Source organism: Moschus berezovskii, chromosome 26 (genome assembly GCF_049115385.1).
Source record: "Moschus berezovskii isolate FMDL1 chromosome 26, NW_MosBer_1.0, whole genome shotgun sequence".
Classification (NCBI taxonomy): domain Eukaryota; kingdom Metazoa; phylum Chordata; class Mammalia; order Artiodactyla; family Moschidae; genus Moschus; species Moschus berezovskii.
The window spans coordinates 16,742,952-16,763,777 of record NC_142485.1 but is presented as its reverse complement, the minus strand read 5'-3'; the positions used below and the strand labels follow the sequence as shown (position 1 = coordinate 16,763,777).

Sequence of the window (20,826 nt, the reverse complement as noted above, 5' to 3'; positions counted from 1 at the left end):
GCTTTGACTAGGTGGATCTTTGACTATAGGAGCAGCCTATAGTGATACCAAGAAGCACATAGTTTGTGTAGTGATCTCCATGTATATTGCATTACATAGGATTCCCATGAAGGGTAGAATGGAAGAGAAGTTTGAGTGGAAAAGAACTCTCTTTTCAATGCATAGTATTCATCCTGCCTCTATGCCATTTGTTAATTCCAAAATTTCTCAATTGCTTAACTCATTATTGACTAGAAACATTAAAGCGCCTTTTGTTACTCAAATGTTATTGACTGGAGACATTTCAGTATTCATTTACATAGCAAATCGCAGGCCACAGGCATTAGGTTCTACAAAAATCCCCCAATCAATATGTTAAAACTAACACTCACTATGAGCAAGAATTCAGATGCTTAAATATGTTCCTGAAGTCATTTTTACTAGTGCTAATAAATAAGTGTGCCCATCTTAAATCTGTAAAAATAAATGCTTTATCACTGTTTTCAAATGTACAGCAATGACCTGTATTTTTAGAATAATAAGGAATCACATAAGTGGATTTTAAGTACACTTTAATACACATCATATGTATGGTTGTATTTGTTTATGTGTATTTTGCTAAATAGTTATATTTAGTATATTGTGCTCATGATGAATTCTCAAGCAAGTCATACATACATAATAATTAGAAAAATTCCTTTCCAGAAGGTGTTATTTTTAAGACAGGGTAACTTTTTCTTGAGACCAGATCCAGTTTATTAAACAAGCAAACTTTACAAATATATTAATGTTTCATATGTTTACCTGTCTATGCAGCATAAATTGCTCAGCTGTGTTCAATTCTTGATGATTCTAAGTCTTTATTAATTTGCCCTAATGAAGGGGGTGTCCTTTATCAATTAACAAAATTTAGCAAATTACTCAGGGGGAAAATATGTTGCTTAAATATCAAGGAGACTGCAGGACTTGATAGTTTTTTAAAAATCTGTAACTGTTACAAGATTATTTTCAGTCACCACTGTAACAAGAGTTTGTGTGCTCAGTCTGTACATTCTACCCCAAATACACATAAAAATGTTTCCTGAGTGGCTTTAATCAAAAAGACTAACTTTTTTATTAGCAAGATTCTTTTAGTATAGATGTGTACAAGTTCTTAGCTTGTAGTTATCTAGTCACTAAGTCATGTCTGACTCTTTGCAACCCCGTGTACTGTAGCCCGCCAGGCTCCTCTGTCCATGGAATTTTCCAGGCAAGAATACTGGAGCGGGTTTCCATTTCCTCCTCCAGTGGGTCCTCCCGACTCAGGGATTGAACTCATGTCTCTTGCATTGGCAGGCGAATTCTTTACCACTGAGCCACCAGGGAAGCCCATGAGCTTGTAGTACCTCCAAGATAATTCTAAAGGTCTTTATTTGAAACCATAATCATTAAAGATATTTTTAAGGTCTCCAGGATAAATATCTAATTTTAGGAAAGGAGGTTATTTTAAGGTTTCTGTGTGTAGATATATTTTTGTACTAACCTCCTGTTCTGGTAGTTTTATGTGTCATTCAATTAAAAAAGGAAATATTTTTAACCTTTCCTCCCATTGAGATATCTTCTATACTGGAGATAGAATAGCTCTGAATCTGGGTTTGTGGGTTTCTTTATTTGGTGTTTTTGGTTTGTATTGGAAGGTCACAGTGAACAACTACTTGGTTTGCCAAAAATAAATTTTAAAAGAGTCTTGATCTTCATACTAGGATGGGGACTCTGGCCCAATTCTTGCGACCCTGAGCTTCCTGCTCCTGGCTGTTGTGTCACTGATGAGTCCAAGCACAGAATGAGGAAGCCTGGCTCCCCGTGTGGGTACTTGCCTGGAAACTTACAGAAAAAGACAAATGCTGTGAATCTTTCATAAGATTTTTCTTCCATTAGATTTTTTTCCCCCAAAAGGAACATTTTTATTTTCTGCAGCCCATATCAAGAAAGCTAGTTGTACCCACTTCAGAAACAAGTTATTGCCATATTACCAACTTGGAGTATCCTCTTTATTTTTTATTTTTTTAAAGTGAGTATACAATTTATTTAACACTCAGACCTCATTAAGACATGTGCAATATGGCAGTTTTACTAAGGGTTTAACTCTACCTAGAATTGCTTGCTAGGGCTTAGCAACACGGTCTAGTTCACACTTAGTGCTGATCAGATATTTTACTGAATGATTATAATACCAAGCAAGATGTATTCAAAAGCTTTCATAAAAAATCAATTTTAAAGGCCTTCCTATTCAGGCTAATGACAAACACAATACAGGCAGACATGTTAGTTTAACATAATTGACTGATATTATATAACACATATATTTAATCCACAAGTATATTATGAAATGATAGAGGACATCTAATAAAACCATTTCTACAGAGCCAAGAAATAAATTTCCAAGAAAGAGAGATTTTACAGACCCCATGTTTTATATCCAGTGCTAGCAGGCTAACTCTAAAGAGGATAAAGCCAATGGCTTTCCTGTCAAGGGTTCATGATTCCCTGGTGGTCCAGTGGTTAAGACTGTTCTTCCAATGCAGAAGACGTGGGTTCCAACCCTGGTTGGGGAACTAAGGTCTCACATGCTGCATGGCTTGGCTGAAAAAAACAAAACCACAAAAACCCAGGAACATCCTCTTTAGTGGTTGCTGCTTGAGAATGTCCCAAGAACATTATACATGCTCACATACAGATTCCTTTCACTGTGTCCCATTTTCAGTAGGTATAAAAGCTGATGTAGGTGACTGGTGGCTTGATAATCTGCACCTTGACTGGTTTGTCTTCCTAATGCCTGATGAGAGAGGACTGTCCGTATTAATTTGCAAGAGAGGAAATATTGGTCTTTCTAAAGATGTATTTCTGATGTTTATATATACTCAGTTAACTTGATGCTTATTCTGATACCTACTTGATGCTTATTCTGATACCTACTGAATCTCAGAAGCCATTTTTTTCCAATTCCACAAATCATTTATCCTTAGAGCCTCTGAACTTGAAGAAATATTGCCACTTAAATTAATTCATTTTACCTACTAGTCTAGTTTCTAACAGGGAAACCCTAAGTGGTCATATCTGTATTTAAAGATGATTATATTGGTCATGAACTTTTCTAACTATATGATTAACAGGCTATTAATTCCAACATAAAATGATAATATATGACATACTTAGGATTTTAGTACAGAAGAGCCTGGTGAACTACGGTCCGTGGGGTCACCAAACAGTCAGAGACTACTTAACTACTAAACAACATAGGATTTTAGCAGAATCTAGTAACTTTTATATATATATATACATACACACACACACATATATATATATATATATATCACAGATTCAACTTTTCTTTTTGTCCTGGTTATTAATAGTGAATAATAGAATATCATTAAGTCATCTGACAATAATAATACACACAGTGATGGTTGAATATTATCCACTGTTGCGTTTCCACATCTTGCCAGGCTTCATAAACCTTTGCCTTACTGAGAACATTAGATTCTAACAAACTGAAGCTCCTTTCAGTTAGACAACATATTCATCCTTCAGGCAGTCATAAAAGGCAGTAAGAAAGCAGATCCAAGTTTGAACAGTACTGTCACAGTTCCCATGATGATGGTGTGTCCAGAAGTGTGCAGGTCAATTCTGCATTTCCTTGAGTTGGAAGCTGCCTACTAGCTCTGTGCCCTGCCCTGAGTAGCTGAAGTGATAAGACACTTGAATGATTACCATTGGAAATTTTATGTAGCATTTGATGCCAGAACCTGATGTTTTTCGTCAATCCCAACTAGAGACATTACTTTCTTTTGATTGTGGCAGAAGTGGAATTCTCCAGAACTCTCTAATTTAAAAGTATTGACCACAACTTTGATCTCCTGGCTTTGATTTTTCCTGGTTTGGCCGTTTCTATCTTCATTTCTGAAGAGGAGCCCACTGTCTCTTTGCTATATATTCTTCTCCACTGAGCCCAGTCGGGGCAGGGACTTCTTGCTGATTATTCTGTCACAGCCCATCTCCTGCTCTTTGCCCAAGAAAGAAAAACTACTTATTTGGACAGTCTTCTTCTCGCGTTTCTCACTCTCTGTGTGGATAAAGCCAGGGCTTTCATCACCTCCTTGCAATACTTCCTTCTTTAAACACATTTTTTGGTTTGAAGGCAGGCTGTGGAGCTGACTCCCAGCCTCCTGACTGTACATCGTAATGCCCTATCAACTTTTCTTTTTTGCAGAGATCACCACTGGCATGCCAGCCTCCACTGAGACAGCGTATGTGTCTTCAGGTAAGGAAAATAAGCTTGTCGAGTTTTACTAACCGAAACGACAGGCATCACAGCTGGCTCTTCCTTCTACTAATCGGAACCCCTTCTGCATCCACATTTCAGCTGCTCCTGTTTTCTGCTCCAACATTTTTTCTCCTGTTCATTCTGCGTTTTTTGGATTTTCCTTAAAGGTGTACAGTTCTTGCTGTGTGTCTGAACTTGGACCTGAGAGGAATGCATGAGAAAAAGAAAACTAGATGCAACTTAAGGAGTACTCTACCAGGAAAGGAGCTATCTGGGTTGTAACTTCAGCTTTTATATCTTTCTAGATGTTTCTCTTAGTGGGCTCTGCCCTCCTTCATCCATCACAGTCCATTCCTGGATAATGTATCACTGTCTGACCTCTGACCTTTGGGCTCTTAATGCTCAGTTGTGGGTCACTAAACTTGGGCAAAAGAACTGTTATAGGTCTGACTTTTTAAAATGCTGTTGCTTTGCTTTTCTTTTTTTTTGGTTTGTTTGGTTTTGTTTCTCACTTGCCTGTAATATTTGCTGATAGCAATTGTGATCTGAGCATATATTAGCTACTTAAAACCCAACTCTACTAACCCATGTATAACCCTAATTCATTGATTTCTCCACTAGCCGTGAATGTCATTCATCAGGTGTGAATTTAATTTTTTTTTACTTTTTCTTAACCTTTATGATTCTGTAGTTAACAAAACCTTTAGAATATTTACAAATAAATATTTAATCTCAGAGGTCATGTGATTTAACAGCCATTTTCTATCTTACCTTCCCCAGTTTAGCCTCTTCTCTTCAAAGCCATTGTTCAAAATCATAAAAGCTAACTTTCTCTATGTCTTAGCCACTTGGACCATATTTAGGCCATATGCTTGTGTTGCAAGGTGATATGATCCTGGAGTATAAGAGAATCTCACTTTTCTGAGTAGCAGAAAAAGAATGAGAGAGAGAGGGAATGTGGAGAGATGGAAAAAATTTGTAGAGTTTCTGAATTTCCTCACCTTTCACTCTGGCGTTTCTTTAATGTACGGACTTCATTTTCTGACCCCAATTGGTACTGTTACAAATCTGAGCTTTTAGATTTATGGGCTGCTTGCCTTGGGAATTTGGAATGACTGTAACTATTATTTTCGGATATGTGACTTGAATCTTTATAGCTTTATGGCTGCTGAATTTCAATCCTTCTTTGATACTGAGTTGTTCTTAGTTCTTATTTATAAAAACCCTTAGGTCTCATGCTTTTTTTTTTTTTTTTGCATGAGGTATGTTTTTTGCTCTGCTTTAACTAAATACTGGTTTTCCTTCCTTTAGCCGTACCATCTAAGAGAATCAAACTGCTGTGCATCCCCAATGATTGTATTATGTATTTATTTAGTACGTTTTGTTCGATCCTAATGTAATTGCTCTAGTGGACCTTGCATGGACTATATTCAGCATCATGTTTGGCCAGAATGTTTATGCAGAGCAGTTTGCCTGAAAATATTTTCATCCTTCTTTTTTTTTCCTCTAAGCATGAAAGTTGCCTTTCATTCTCTCTGAATGTGGAGAGTGTTCTCTTTGGTTTCATGTTTCTTAAAATCAAGACCAATCTAAGAAAAGGAATTGTCTGTCTTACCTGAAGTGTGGATCTGTTCAGAGTAGTGGTTCTAGGAAATTTGAAGAGCAGCTGGTGTGTGGAGGGGTATCTTTGCAGATTGACCAGCCCCTTTTGTATCTTTCAGAAGTCTCTGTGTCCAGACAGTAGAAACATTCCTCTGTGGAATATTCAAATATTCTTTGAATATTGTATATACCTTCCTTTGACTTTGAGATGCTTTCAGCTTTTCTGTTGCACCATTTTCTAGACCTCTTATTCTAGATGATACCCAAGGCTGGCAAAATTTCTAATTTAAGAATCCAAGTGGCATGACTCAATAAAGCTTCATTCCACTTTTATTTTTTATAGAGTCTCCCATTAGAATATCAGTATCAACAGAAGGAACAAATACTTCTTCATGTAAGTATATTTAAATATTCTGTTCACTAGTGTTTAACCCAAGACAGTATCTGCTTCTGAAGATCTTGTTCGTATCTCTCCTCTACCCTTACTGGGGAATGGGGTACCAAGTTTGGGAACAGGATGGTGTTTGCTGTTTGGAATAGAAATGAACTCCTTCTCTGCTTGGGATTGACCAGATATCCCCTCCCACTGAGATACATGCATACCGTTTTAAGGTAATGTAGTGTCTTTGAATGTTGGAATATAACTGCAGCACTTCTGAGGCCTAGTTCTGGGTGAGCAACAGAGAACATTGTTGGTTGTTCTTGTTTCTTTACTTTCTTTTTGTAGTGTATCGTGATGCCTTCAGCAACTGCCTAAGGCGTGATACCCAGCTGTTTGGGACCTTTATTCAAAGCTCCTCAGTTCTCATATAAAGTCTGTTGTGATGGATTATGGAAACTATATATAGATGCCCTTGATTCAAATTTGATAGCAAGTGACTAATTATGAAAATGTTTGAAAGCAAGTCCCTAGGCAAGATCTCAGATTAGTTTTCAAATGTTTAATGTGAAATGTGCTTTGTGCTTGTGGAGGTCTACAACTGTTAGATTGATTGGTGCTTTGCGCTGTGTCAGGGGAACTTAAGAAGTTAGCAAGGACTAGTAAAAATAGTTTTGATACTTATAAATTGTGAATAGCCTAGAATTAAATTTTGATATGCAACAGGGGAGTTTATCAGGCCTTGAAAATAAAACTTAAAACTACAGTCTTTCTGTCCCTGATTTTAGCTCTTTATTTAAAGCTCTTTCTCAGTTCGATAAGTTCATTACATAGATATTCCTAATTATTCTGTTCCAGCCCAGAGAGTGTGTTTAATGAACAATTTCCTTTCTCTATCAGCCTGGTATAAAATACTTGAAAAAGAGGTATTTACTTGAGGCAATTTCCATAGTTTTGCCAGTTGGTCTAAATATCCAGTTTGATTTTAAAATCCATTTGGGTTGGTGATACCCAGATTATCACAATACGATGTAAATGTATTTTTATTACATGAAGTATGATGTTTTGACTATACTTTAACTAGATAAAGCATCGTTTAACTGGATTGATGGCAATAATCTAGTAAGATCAAACAGGAAAGGAAATGCTCAGATTAGACTGACTTCCCCGAAGGATAAGCATTACATTCTCAAAAATGATAATCCTTTCTGGGGACTTTGGGATATTTGTTAGTTAACTCTCATTACAAAAAGATTAGAATAATTATGTATGTTTTAGCTAACTAGTGTTGAGGAATCATATTGAACCTCGTTTTCTACTTTTGAGTGTTTATTAAGCAAAAGCAAACACTAGGATTTTCTCTCTGTCATTTTGTCTGGAAATCATTTTCCCCCCTGCATGATTCATTGAAAAAAGTTATTGAAACTCTTGTAATTGGAGCCCTTCATGCTATCATTAACGGGATGGATATGATTCTTAAGTATATCTGAGTAGTTTGGGAATGGAAGAAATACTTAGGGAACTGAAATGAATCTCTCAGTTTACATTTCTGCTCACTGCAACACTGTGGAGAGAGAAGTCATTTTGAAATTTGACTCTGATCTTTAACTCTCAGCAGAATTAGTTCCTGATACTTGGTCAGGGTTTAAAATTAAGAAAGAAGGCTTTGTGTACCATTGCGTTAAAACATTTCAGTGGGCCATTTCCGTATGTCACTCCCCACTCCTGGTGGGGTCTCAGTAAATACTGCTGAGTTGATTAATGAATACGTTTTTTTTTTCGGCATATTGTATCCATTTAATGAATACATTTTTTTAATCTCATGAAATTATGTTCTGTAATTTGGAAATATAAGCCAATAGTGGCAGGGTCCTAAATCCATGCTGGGTGAGAACAATCAGAGCAGCACGCAATACTCAGTTCCCCCAAAGGCCATATTCAGTGGAATTCTTCACTGAGGCAGGGCTCTGATGCAAGCATATCTCAGCTTAGTAAAGGCTGGAGCTGAAACTTGAAGAACCAACAATCATAATACCCTGGACTTAAATATTCAAAATATATAAAAGTGTCAACGGCCCAGGAGAAGTTCCCACAGGTCAGAAATAATCAGCCCTGAACAGGTTTCCTTTCACTTTGTTTCAGCCAGAAAGGAGACATGTAAAACCCCTGTATGTGACTGAAGATTTTAAGAGATTTATGTTTCATTTGCAAACACTGTATCATTTTTGCCCTCTTTCTATTTATTTTTCCTAGCATTTCATCAATATTGGTGAAATAGCAAAGATATGATACTAATCTTTCCCTTTGTAAGGCTCATTTTAACTACTTCCTCTGTGAATTTGGGAATTTGCATTACACATTCACTCTTTTTAGAGTTGTTTGTTTATAATTCTTTTAAAGTTTCTTATAATAATCTTTTGGAAAAAATTAGCATTGTTTCCCTTCATTTTATGTTATTCTTTTGTAAAGGAGACATCTGTGACTTAAAACATTATGAATACTTTGCTAAATGAGTGTCCTATTACACAGAAGTGACAGGTTGTAGAAAAGAAGAGCTTCAAATTTGCAAAAGTCAGTAGGACTGTCTTGTTCCTCCTTTACACAGCATCAGCAAAAAAGTAAATGGATTGTTTAGGACAAACCTTAACAATTTCTCTCTGAATTGCCAGCTGCTGGTGACCCCATTTTGCAGACGATTTTGTCAAGTGCTATAAAAAATATGATTGTTATACCAACCACTTTACTGAATTAAGTCCCATCCATTCCAATTTAACATAAACATGAGGGAAACAAAAATAGAAAGTCTAATGAATAATAACAGGAAAGAAAATAAAGCTTTGTGGAAAACACTCTTAAATAGTAATATATGTTTCAAATCATAGTAATAGTAATAGCAAACCTTTATTGAAGGTTCAGTGCATGCCAGGCACCATACAAGGTGATTTACATGGTTCATGGTTCTCATAAAACCTTCTTCCATTTCTCAGATGATGAAACTGATGTATTTTGTCTAAAGTTTCTCAAGCAAGATTCAAATCCAGGCAGTATGCTAGCCTGTTGTAACACGTGACATTTTGTTGCCTTAAAAAAAAAAAAAAGAAGAAGACTTTAATATTGAAAGGAATGAGACTCTGTGAATGGGTGGGAAAGTAGTCACTGATACAAGATGGATTGAGACTATGTGTAGTAGGTTAAAGTGAATGCATTGCTTTGAACCAGCTGAGCCCAGGTAATCTTTATGTTACCCATCAAAGGGTAGTGAAGGGAAATGAAAAGAACACAGACATTGGATGAACTTATGTCCTTAAGTCTAAATACCAGTGCTGTTAATTATAGTGTATTCTTAGGCAAGTGATTCAATGTCCTTAAAGCTCAGTTACTGTGTCTGTATAATCATGTCTATCTTAAACTATACTGAGAAGCCTAATATGAACAAATGAACGTGAATCGTTTAGCACTTAGATGGTCTCCCCTATAGACAGAAGAGAGCCAGTACCTGAACAATGCTCATGTCTCTGAATAAAATAGAAATGAAGGGAGTCCTTCCATTTTATTTGAGCAACATAAGAAATTATCCTTATTGTTGGAGCAGGAAGGGATTAATGATTTTCAGTCTAAATGGTGATGCTGGAAGTTCTATGCCAAGAAATCACTGTCTTTATCAAAATAATATATATTCTCACTTAAGCCTGCATTGGAAAGGAACTCATCCAGGAAGTCCTCTTTGAAATCTCTGAATGAAATGAACAATTCAGTCTTTAATTTGGCACCTAAAAGAGCTAGCTGAAGGAAGAATGCCTTTTGTCTGCAGAAACATTTCTGTTATAATGAGATTTACAGCATGTTCCCTGGGAGATAGCTTGGTGCTCTGGATTGAATAGATTGGACCAGGTCTAGTGGTCCATTCATGAGCTTCAGAGCTACGGTTCTTACTTCCCCCTTCATCTATAACTGACTGACTTACTCTAAATGTAGACAGAACTGCCCGGACCTTTGCTAAATGATTCTCAGCTGGAAAAAAATGTCATTCCAACTTCAGATCTTTTTTGGTACCAAATATGAACTCTGTCCTGTGATGGTTGAAGAGCTACTTCTGATTGAATGCAAACTGTGTTTCCAGATTTCTATAAACATGGTCTTTTCAAGGGTGTGGTAACTCTGTGTCTTGTGGAGAATGACAAACAAATTGCCATGCTCTTTGGCAATAAAAAAAAAAAAACAAACTTTCAACGGAGATTGCCTAACTGGTATTACTTCCGCTTTCCTGATTGCCTGGAGAGTTAGTTACAGATTTTTCGGGCAAGATAGGGACTTGGCAAAGAGTCGGGGCTTGTGTGTCACAGTATTCATATTCTCACCTTCATGCTCAGTTCTTTCATTTTCTATGTGAATGTGTCTTACATTTTCCTTTACAGTACTCCCTGCAACTGTAATATCATTCTTCAGTTCTGTCTTTCTAAAGGCATTCAGTGTCCCTCATTGCATTCCACTACTTGATAAAACGTTTCATCAAGCTTATAACTAAATTGTCCTTAACCTTTTGTATTTCAATGAAATTAATCTGTTACAAAATTATTCTTTTGACCTATACAAATATGTGTGTACTGTGTATATATAAATAACTGATCTTTGTATCATACTGTAAATTTTATAAGGTATATTTTCATATATTGAATCATTTATTCACACAATAATTCAATAATTCTATGACCTAGATTTCATCCCACTTGTCAGATAAGAAACTTGAGACTCAGAAATTTCTGACATATCCAAATTCAAAAACCATATAAGTGGTAAAACAGAAATTTAACCCTGAAGCATTTGATTTAAATCATTTTTTTTTATTACAAAGTCTTACAGGATCCATGCAAGTACCTTGAGCTTCTTTTATTTTCAATAGTTAAAAGTTTTAAATTTTTATTGAGGTATTTTCAGTTGTACAGCAGAGTGAATCTATTATACATATATGCACTCTTTTTTTCAGATTCTCCTACCATATAGATTGTTACAGAGTATTGTGAAGTATTAAGTGCCATACAGTGGATCCTTATTAGTTACTTATTTTATATATAGCAGTGTGTATGTCATTCCCAGCCTTCCAGTTTATCCCTCCCCGCCCCTTACCCCTTGATAACCATAAGTTTATTTTCTATATTTGTAACTCCATTTCGGTTTTGTATATGAGTTCTCTTATACCCGTTTTTAGATTCCATATGTAAATGATATCATATGATATTTGTCTTTCTCTGTCTGACTAACTTCACTCAGTATGACAGTCTCTAAGTCCATCCGTGTAGCTTGAACTTCTTTAAAAAAAGAAAAAAAAAGAGCTTCTTTTAAAAAAGCATCAAAATGGAGTCTAGATATATAATCACACTTATACCAATTATCTCAGAGTCAACTTTTTGGTGAAATAATATACTCTCTACAATCTCCTACATAATGAAATGGACAGGAAAGCCCTGAGTTACTAGCAACATAATTCAAAGTTTTAAAACTATAAAAGAAGGCAGAAAACAGCCTAGAATCACTCCAATGACTTGCTCTTTGACTTTGTTAGTTTGAGAATTTATCTGTTTCAAAACATTGCTATTTACAGAGGTGGGAATAAGAGCCATTGTGCTAATAGGAATCGGATTTTCAACAAACAGGGAAATCTTCCCCAGTGGTCATTGATGTTGGGGGTAGATATATGACCTTATTCTAGGATGATTACTATTTAACCTCTTGCATGTGATCAATCCTGGGTGTTCATTGGAAGGACTGATGCTAAAGCTGAAACTGCAATACTTTGGCCACCTCATGCAACGAGTTGACTCACTGGAAAAGACTCTGATGCTGGGAAAGGTTGGGGGCGGGAGGAGAAGGGGACGACAGAGAATGAGATGGCTGGATGGCATCACCGACTCTGTGGACATGAGTTTGGGTGAACTCTGGGAGTTGGTGATGGACAGGGAGGCCTGGCGTGCTTTGATTCATGGGGTCGCAGAGAGTCGGACATGACTGAGCGACTGAACTGAACTGAACTGATGTGATGTGAAAGTTGCTCAGTCATGTCTGGCTCTTCATGACCCCGTGGACTATACAGTCCATGGAATTCTCCAGGCCAGAATACTGGAATAGGTAGCCTTTCCTTCTCCCATGGGATCTTCCCAACCCAGGAATCGAACCGGGGTCTCCTGCATTGAACGCAGATTCTTTTCCAACTGAGCTATCAGGGAAGCCTTACATAATGTCATAAATCCTAGATATAATTTATATGATAGCTATATTTGTTAGTATAAAATTATCAGCCCCAAAGCAGTTATTTTCCTGTATTTCATTCTTTGGGGGGCTTTTTATTAGAATATTCCCTTGAACATTAGAAAAGATCCTCCATCTTTTTGTACATCAGCTGGGAGAGGGAAGGACATCTCTATTTTTCTTGTGTTTAAGAAGAATTAAAACTATAATTAAGTGTTTTTAATCATTAGGAATAGAGCGGTGAGATGGATTATATATAAAAATTAAAAGAAAATTAAGTTGTGACATGAAGACAAGAGAATGGAGTCAGAGAGGCACAAAGAAAGCATCTAGGAAAACAGAGCTTGCAGGATTGATGTTTGCTTATCAAAGTAAATGATTAACTTGGTGGATTTCTTCAGTCTTCATTTTTTTTTTCAAGTTATCTAGGGATCTTTTAAAAATGGGAATAGAGGCCTATCTATCATTAAAAGACCTGCATGCTATAAGAAACAGCACCCCCACCCCTCGAAAGGAGGAATAGGTACAGGAAGGGTTGAAGAACAACATCATAAAGCAGTAAGAAATATGGATGGTGATTCAATTAGAAGTTTCTCAACTGCAGGTGATAGAAATTCAGCTTCAAAGAGCTTAAATATAAATGGAGTGTACTAGCTCATAAAACTGGCCTAATTTGATCCAGAGGCTCAAATGATATGATATGACAGTTTCTCAGTCTTTATGCTTTGCTTCTTTATAAATGTTGGCTTTGTTCTTAGTGGGTTTTCTCTGTCTGATGGGGTATAGCTGCTCATATCTTGAAGCCTCTTTCCTCTTGGTTCATAATCTAAGAAGAAGAGAAAATCCACTTCTTATCCAAATACCAGGTTTTAAGGAAGAATCTGATTGGCTCTGCTTGCATCATATACTTACCCCTAAAATGATGACTGTATCCCAAGGAGATTAATGACTCCAATTGGGTAGGGGCTGGGTCAGATATCCACAGCCGTGTGTGTGTTTGGGTTAGTGGGACAGATGGGTTCAGTCCCTTGGGAATTGCACGCTGTGGGTTCACTATGGAGAGGAGGGTTCTGTACCTAAACAAGGAAGAAGTGGACCAACCAGGCAAAACCAACATGGTCCTCTATAACTAATGAGCAGACAAATTTAGAAGAGTCAGGAAATAGGGCTCACAGAGAATTTGAAAGGAAAGTTAACAATAAATGTTATTGAAAATTATTTAATTGGGCAAACAAAATTAAAGCAAATTTACCATTGTAAAGAAAATAATGTTAGAAAATTGAAGACAACTGAAATATCATTTTTAAAGGACTCTTTATTAGTACCTAAGAGCTGACTGTCATCATTATTAGGAATGCCCTCTTTTAATTTCAAAACTTTTTTAGCCTCTTCTGAAGAAAGTAGGAAAGAGTAGAAAAATGAGTTACAGTTTTCAAATATGAATGCATGGGAAGCATTTTCAAATCGGTAAAATGTTCAGGCTTTAGAGTTAAAAGCCAGAAAGTAGTTCAGATTTTTTTAAAAACCTATGATTAAGTAGATTTTGAGAAATTACTAGTTTCTTTCACTAGAGTAGTTGCATATTGATTAGGGTTTTTTTTTTTTTTTCCAGTAAGAAAAGGAAAAGAGGCATGCCTAGTCCATTCCATTTAAGATTGCACAGAACAGTCAGCGGGTCTTTTGAAAAGTGTGAACTCACACTGATTGAGGCTTTACCAACCTCATAGATGTTAGCACTAAAACCCAGAGGGAATAATGCCTCCAGTAGTTCATCTGTGAGCATCTCCCACTATTCTCCGCCTTATTCTTATTATGATGCCTCTAACATAGCTATTGCTTGGATACTTGCTTCATTTCTTTAATAGAGAGGCTGTGTGTACATAGGTCAACTAATCATCCAAGAAATGCTGGAATGGCGCTTTCCATTTATCTCTGTCAGAGGTCAACAAAATCGTACAAACCAATAACATGGGCCAATGTGCGTTGTAGCCTAAAGCTGTGCCCATCTTCCTTCAAGTCCGTAACTGTCTCTTTTTAGGATATCAGGTATTTAGATCGGGTTAGCTCATCAAATATGAGCTGTTGTTCTGCTTTTTGTTCAAGTATTCCAGAACCTCTTCTTCAAGCGTTGTAATAGGTGACATGAAGAGAGGGACAGACGGCTTTGTTAAATAATGCCAGTTCCAGATAAAAGGAACTTTCATCTGTAAAAATAAACTGTTCCATCAGTTTTTCTTTTAAGTTTTAAAAGAAATTTGGGAGCTATTAATGTTTCCAATTTAATAGTAAGAATAATAATATATAAATAGGGATCAGCTTGGAGAAGGAAACGGTAACCCACTCCAGTATTCTTGCCTGGAGAATCCCATGGACGGAGAAGCCTGGTAGGCTACAGTCCACGGGGTCGCAAAGAGTCGGACTCGACTGAGCGACTGAACAGACAGAACAGACAAGTGTCTACTAAGGTCAAACAGCAAGTAAGTGGTAAATTTACGATGCAAATTTGATGGGCCTGTTTCTACTATTTGATTCTTAGACCACTGAGGACTGACCTCCCTTTAATTAAAATAAATAGTCAAAACCCAATTCCTACTCTGTTCCAGCACAGTGCTAGAAACTGTGATGTGTATTTCTTGATGGAGGAGGTGGTTGGGAGAGGTGAATATAGAATAGTCCTGGGGCTGAAGAAGTTTGCAGTAAAGTGGAAGAGGTTATTTGTGGTTGATCATGCTCTTTGTACGTGACAATACATAGTATAACAAAGTAGAACATGGGGCACAGACTTTTAAATTAAAATAATATTGCTTCAGATAGAATATGTTTATTCATTCTGTGGTATGTGTTTTAAAATGAAGTATCGTTGAGGTAGTGATTTGCTTTAAATCAAATTATTTTTTAAAATAATATTGCTTCAGATAGCATATGTTTATTCGTTCTGTGGTAAGTATTGTTTAAAATGAAGTATTGTTTGGGTAGTGATTTGTTTTACTATTGTCTTTTTTTTTCTAAGTAGTCAATTGTTGTTTCTGCCTCATATTTAAAGTTTGGTCATTTTACCAAGAAATCAGAATTCTGGCATTTATCTCGTTTAAAAAGATGATAAGAATCTATAATTTGCCATTAAAAGTAGGAGTCTAAGATTAAGCGGCATCAGAAATTATGTCATGCTATATAGGATTCTGAAAGAAGTTTGGAGAGTTTCTAAAGAACTTAGAAATTTAACTAGGTATTTTAGAGGAGTTTAACTGCAGTGCGATTACTCTTTGATTATCAGAAACTTTTCCATGATACACAGATGGACTTACAAAGATCCGTTATATATCAAAGGAGATATATTTTATTAGGTGGCCTAGAAATGTATATAGAAAGCTTGCAGCTTCTTGAATTTTATTTTCATTAAGTAAAGTTTATTTTTTATTTTTATTTCCTAAAGGCCATTTAATTGGTCCAAAGGTAGCAGAAATGGCAAACTTGAAAATGTATCTTAGTTGTAATGGAGTGATACTCTAGTAAATTAATTAGAATTCAGTTCAGTTCAGTTGAGTCGCTCAGTTGTGTCCGACTCTTTGTGACCCCATGAATCACAGCATGCCAGGCCTCCCTCTCCATCACCAACTCCTAGACTTCACTCAAACTCGTGTCCATCGAGTCGGTGATGCCATCCAGCCATCTCATTCTCTGTCGTCCCCTTCTCCTCCCGCCCCCAATCCCTCGCAGCATCAGAGTCTTTTCCAGTGAGTCAACTCGTCACATGAGGTGGCCAAAGTATTGGAGTTTCAGCTTTAGCATCAGTCCTTCCAATGAACACTCAGGATTGATCTCTTTTAGGATGGACTGGTTGGATCTCCTTGCAGTCCAAGGGACTCTCAAGAGTCTTCTCCAGCACCACAGTTCAAAAGCATCAATTCTTCGGCGATCAGCTTTCTTCACAGTCCAACACTCACATCCATACATGACCATGGGAAAAACCATAGCCTTGACTAGACGGACTTTTGTTGGCAAAGTAATGTCTCTGCTTTTTAATATACTATCAAGGTTGGTCATAACTTTCCTTCCAAGGAGTAAGCGTCTTTTAATTTCATGGCGGCAGTCAGCATCCGCAGTGATTTTGGAGCCCAAAAAATAAAGTCTGACACTGTTTCCACTGTTTCCCCATCTATTCCCCATGAAGTGATGGGACCAGATGCCATGATCTTCGTTTTCTGAATGTTGAGCTTCAAACCAACCTTTTCACTCTCCTCTTTCACTTTCATCAAGAGGCTTTTGGGTTCCTCTTCACTTTCTGCCATAAGGGTGGTGTCACCTGCATATCTAAGGTTATTGATATTTCTCCCGGCAATCTTGATTCCAGCTTGTGCTTCTTCCAGCCCAACGTTCCTCATGATATACTCTGCATATAAGTTAAATAAGCAGGGTGACAATATACAACCTTGACGTACTCCTTTTCCTATTTGGAACCAGTCTGTTGTTCCATGTCCAGTTCTGACTGTTGCTTCCTGACCTGCATACAGGTTTCTCAAGAGGCAGGTCAGGTGGTCTGGTATTCCCATCACTTTCAGAATTTCCCACAGTTTATTGGGATCCACACAATCAAAGGCTTTGGCATAATAAATGAAGCAGAAATAGATGTTTTTTCTGGAACTCTCTTGCTTTCTCCATGATCCAGCAGATGTTGGCAATTTGATCTCTGGTTCCTCTGCCTTTTCCAAAACCTGCTTGAACATCTGGGAGTTCACGGTTCACATATTGCTGAAGCCTGGCTTGGAGAATTTTGAGCATGACTTTACTATCGTGTGAGATGAGTGCAACTGTGCGGTAGTTTGAGCATTCTTTGGCATTGCCTTTCTTTGGGATTGGAATGAAGACTGACCTTTTCCAGTCCTGTGGCCACTGCTGAGTTTTCCAAATTTGCTGTCATATTGAGTGCAGCACTTTCACAGCATCATCTTTCAAGATTTGAAATAGCTCCACTGGAATTCCATCACCTCCACTAGCTTTGTTCGTAGGGATGCTTTCTAAGGCCCACTTGACTTCACATTCCAAGATGTCTGGCTCTAGGTGAGTGATCATGCCATTGTGATTATCTTGGTCATGAAGATCTTTTTTGTACAGTTCTTATGTGTATTCTTGCCACCTCTTTTAATATCTTCTGCTTCTGTTAGGTCCATACGATTTCTGTCCTTTATAATTAGAATTATTGCTTATTAAATATTGAAAAGTAAAATTATCCTTTAAGATGATTCCTCTCTGAATTTTATTAAACTTCATTTCTTAAGAACAGTGACTAAGTGACAAGCTTCTGTGTCATTTGATCCAGTTTTTAACTATAAATTCCCCATATAGGAAGGAAGATATATTAACAGAATAATCTACAGGAGATAATATATTAAATTTTTTATAGTGTTCTGTATAATTGTTGTCTTGCATTTTTGCTCAGATATATCTTGTCAACCTGCAGTAATCTGTCATTCAAAAATAAGGTAACTTTGAGAACAAGTCATAATTATTTATAATTCTCAGCCTATAGAGCTATAAGAAAGAAGGAAGCTGCTGCATTTATTTTTTTTAAAATGCTGTAAAATCTAACATATCCTCCTTCTGATAAAATGTGCCCAGAGGAACCCACCTCGTCAGACAGGAAGAAGGTCTGACATTTATTTTTATGGTAAAATGTGATGTGAAGGGAATATAAAGAAGAATAACTTTACATGTACCTGAGAAAAAATTAAGTGGCCATAATTTATTTTTTAATAAATTATGTACATTTCCCTCTAGTTGACCTAGATGAATTTTTTCCTCTTCTCTCCTTGTAGAAGCTTCTTAATTTCATGTCCCTAATGCTCCAAAAGCTTCCCTGGTGGCTCAGAGGTTAAAGCATCTGCCTCCAATGCGGGAGACCCGGGTTCAATCCCTGGGTCGGGAAGATCCCCTGGAGAAGGAAACGGTAACCCACTCCAGTATTCTTGCCTGGAGAATCCCACGGACGGAGAACAGTCCATGGGGTCGCAAAGAGTCGGACACGACTGAGCGACGGAACGAACGAACGAATGCTCCAAAGCAGAAATACATCTTTGTTCACTCAAGCTATCTTTAAAAAAATAAACCACACAAAGAGTCCTTGGGTATGTTTTCGAATGAATAGATCATGGGGGCAGGAGAATTACCTTGTATGTGCAAATGAGGCTGTGTGAAAGCAAGATAAGCTTTAGGAAGAAAATAGGTGCCTCAAGGGCACGTAAGCGGTTTATTCGAGCCTTTAAAAATGTCTTTACAGTGCAGGTAAAGGGAACTGAGATTTAAAATTGTTAAGCTTAGTGCAAAAATAGGAATAAAACATCATATCCACTCAATGTGTATACATAGAAACAAGTAGTATAGCAAATTTTTCTGCTTTTTTTTTTCAACTTTCTAGAATGTTGGCTGTGACCTTTTGGGTAAAAAGGGCATCAAGGATAAGTCTAACTGAAGTTTCTGGTGGAGTGAGACTTCATAAAGAATAGGGTCAGCTATCGTCTACATAATTTTTAAAAGGTCATCCTCCCCCACCGTTTCAGAAGAGGTGCAGACCTGGGTATATTTTATTAAAGAATGAAAAAAAAAAAAAGAAGGAGAAAGTAAGAATGAAGAAGAAGAAGAAAAAAAAAATGAGTGTCTTAAAAACACACAAACTATCCCAAAACTTTCTTTATGATTTTATTAAAGGCAAATTTCAGACATTTTTAAGCAGTCTCTTTAACAAAAAATGTTTTTAATAAAACAAGTCTTACATGTCAAAAAAAAAGGATGTTTGAAATTGTAAGGGAAAAAAAGTCTTTTTCTAAACAAAGAGTAAAAGTGAACTCTACATTTTGTTATGCCCGTATGTTAGATCTATCTTCCAATGCCCAGCCTTACTGTCTTGGTGACGTCCTTGCTCTTGCTTCAGACAACAAGCTGGCCACTTTTAATTGCCACAGGTGTCTACATCACTTCCCAAACTGGAATGTAAGGTCTTGAATGAAGAAATCTTGGTTTGTGTTTGTTTCCATTCCCATAACACACCATTATGCTGATTCCTAGGAATTTATTAAATGGAAATGATCATTAATAGTGAGATGATTTTTCTAGTTAGATTGTCATAATTTCTAAAAGTTGTACATAGGTATAATTATTGGAAAACCAACTAACCTTCAATCGTGAAAAATATATTTAAATATTTGAATACTTTTAAATATTTAAAAATAAAAGTTGAAAAAATTCACATTGACAGACCACACTGACTTAAATCATAGATTGAAGGTTTCTTCCATTTATGATCACTTTTTTACATGGTGATTTATCAGACTGCTTCATCTTGTGTGCGCGCGCGCGCGTGTGTGTGTGTGCGTGCACGCGCATGCACGCGTCTGCTTAGTCACGTCTGACTTTTTGTAGCCCCATGGACTGTAGCCTGCCAGGATCCTCTGCCCACGGAATTTCCTAGGCAAGAATACTGGAAGGGGATACCATTTCCTACTCCAGGGAATCTTCCTGACCCAGGGATCGAACCCTTGTCTCTTGCATCTCCTTTATCCACAGGCAGTTTGTTTACCACTAGAGCCACCTGGGAAGCCCTTGTTTCATCTTAGATGGTATTATTGCAAATTATCTGAAAATCTACAAGTTTACTGGTTGGTCGCTGTTCCTCCCTGTGGTGCTGAAGAGTCATTTGGGAGTGAGGGAATGCCACAACATTAATAAGGTGGATTTTTCTTTTGTTATCATTAAAAAAGTAATAATGAAGTATAAAGATATTCTTTAATGAATACCTACCATGTGTCAGGTACTTTCATCTGAGAACAGATAGTATTTGTCCCATTAGATGGATGAAGACACTGAGGCTTAGCTAACTCAGTATTTGTCAAGGTTATATTAATATCTAAATTCCACGCCAGCCTCCCTGACTCCATGTATTCTGTTATTTTTGACTGCTGAGAGTAGAGGTCGAGGTGAACAAAAAGACCTTCAGAAGGTTCCTTTTGTGACCTCCATCATATGTCTCTCAGGCCGTGTAATCACTGCAGCTACCTTTAAATACCCTCTTTTTCCCTAATGAGATCACTTGGACCAGATCAGTTCTGTGGATCAGGGCTCCTGAACAACGTACAGAAATATATATGCACATTTATTGTGATAAAAAGAGTTAAAACTAGGCAGTTTTTGGTAACAAATTATATTTGTTAGATACTTGGATAATGTAGACCTGAACTGATGATCCTCTGCTCAGTTGCTCAGTTGTGTCTGACGCTTTGTGACCCCATGGACTGTAGCCCACCAGGCTCCTCTGTCCATGGGATTCTCC

At 37.0% G+C, this 20,826-nt stretch overlaps 1 protein-coding gene across 1 annotated transcript in view; it reads left to right on the top strand.

Moving 5' to 3' along the window:
• LOC129549383 (pro-neuregulin-1, membrane-bound isoform) overlaps window positions 1-20,826 on the top strand; it is a 245,493-nt gene that overhangs the window by 72,924 nt on the left and 151,743 nt on the right. The window contains exons 4-5 of the mRNA XM_088832702.1: window positions 4,229-4,279; window positions 6,228-6,278. Coding sequence (XP_088688828.1) covers window positions 4,229-4,279; window positions 6,228-6,278 — 102 coding nt within the window. The remainder of the gene's footprint in view (window positions 1-4,228; window positions 4,280-6,227; window positions 6,279-20,826) is intronic.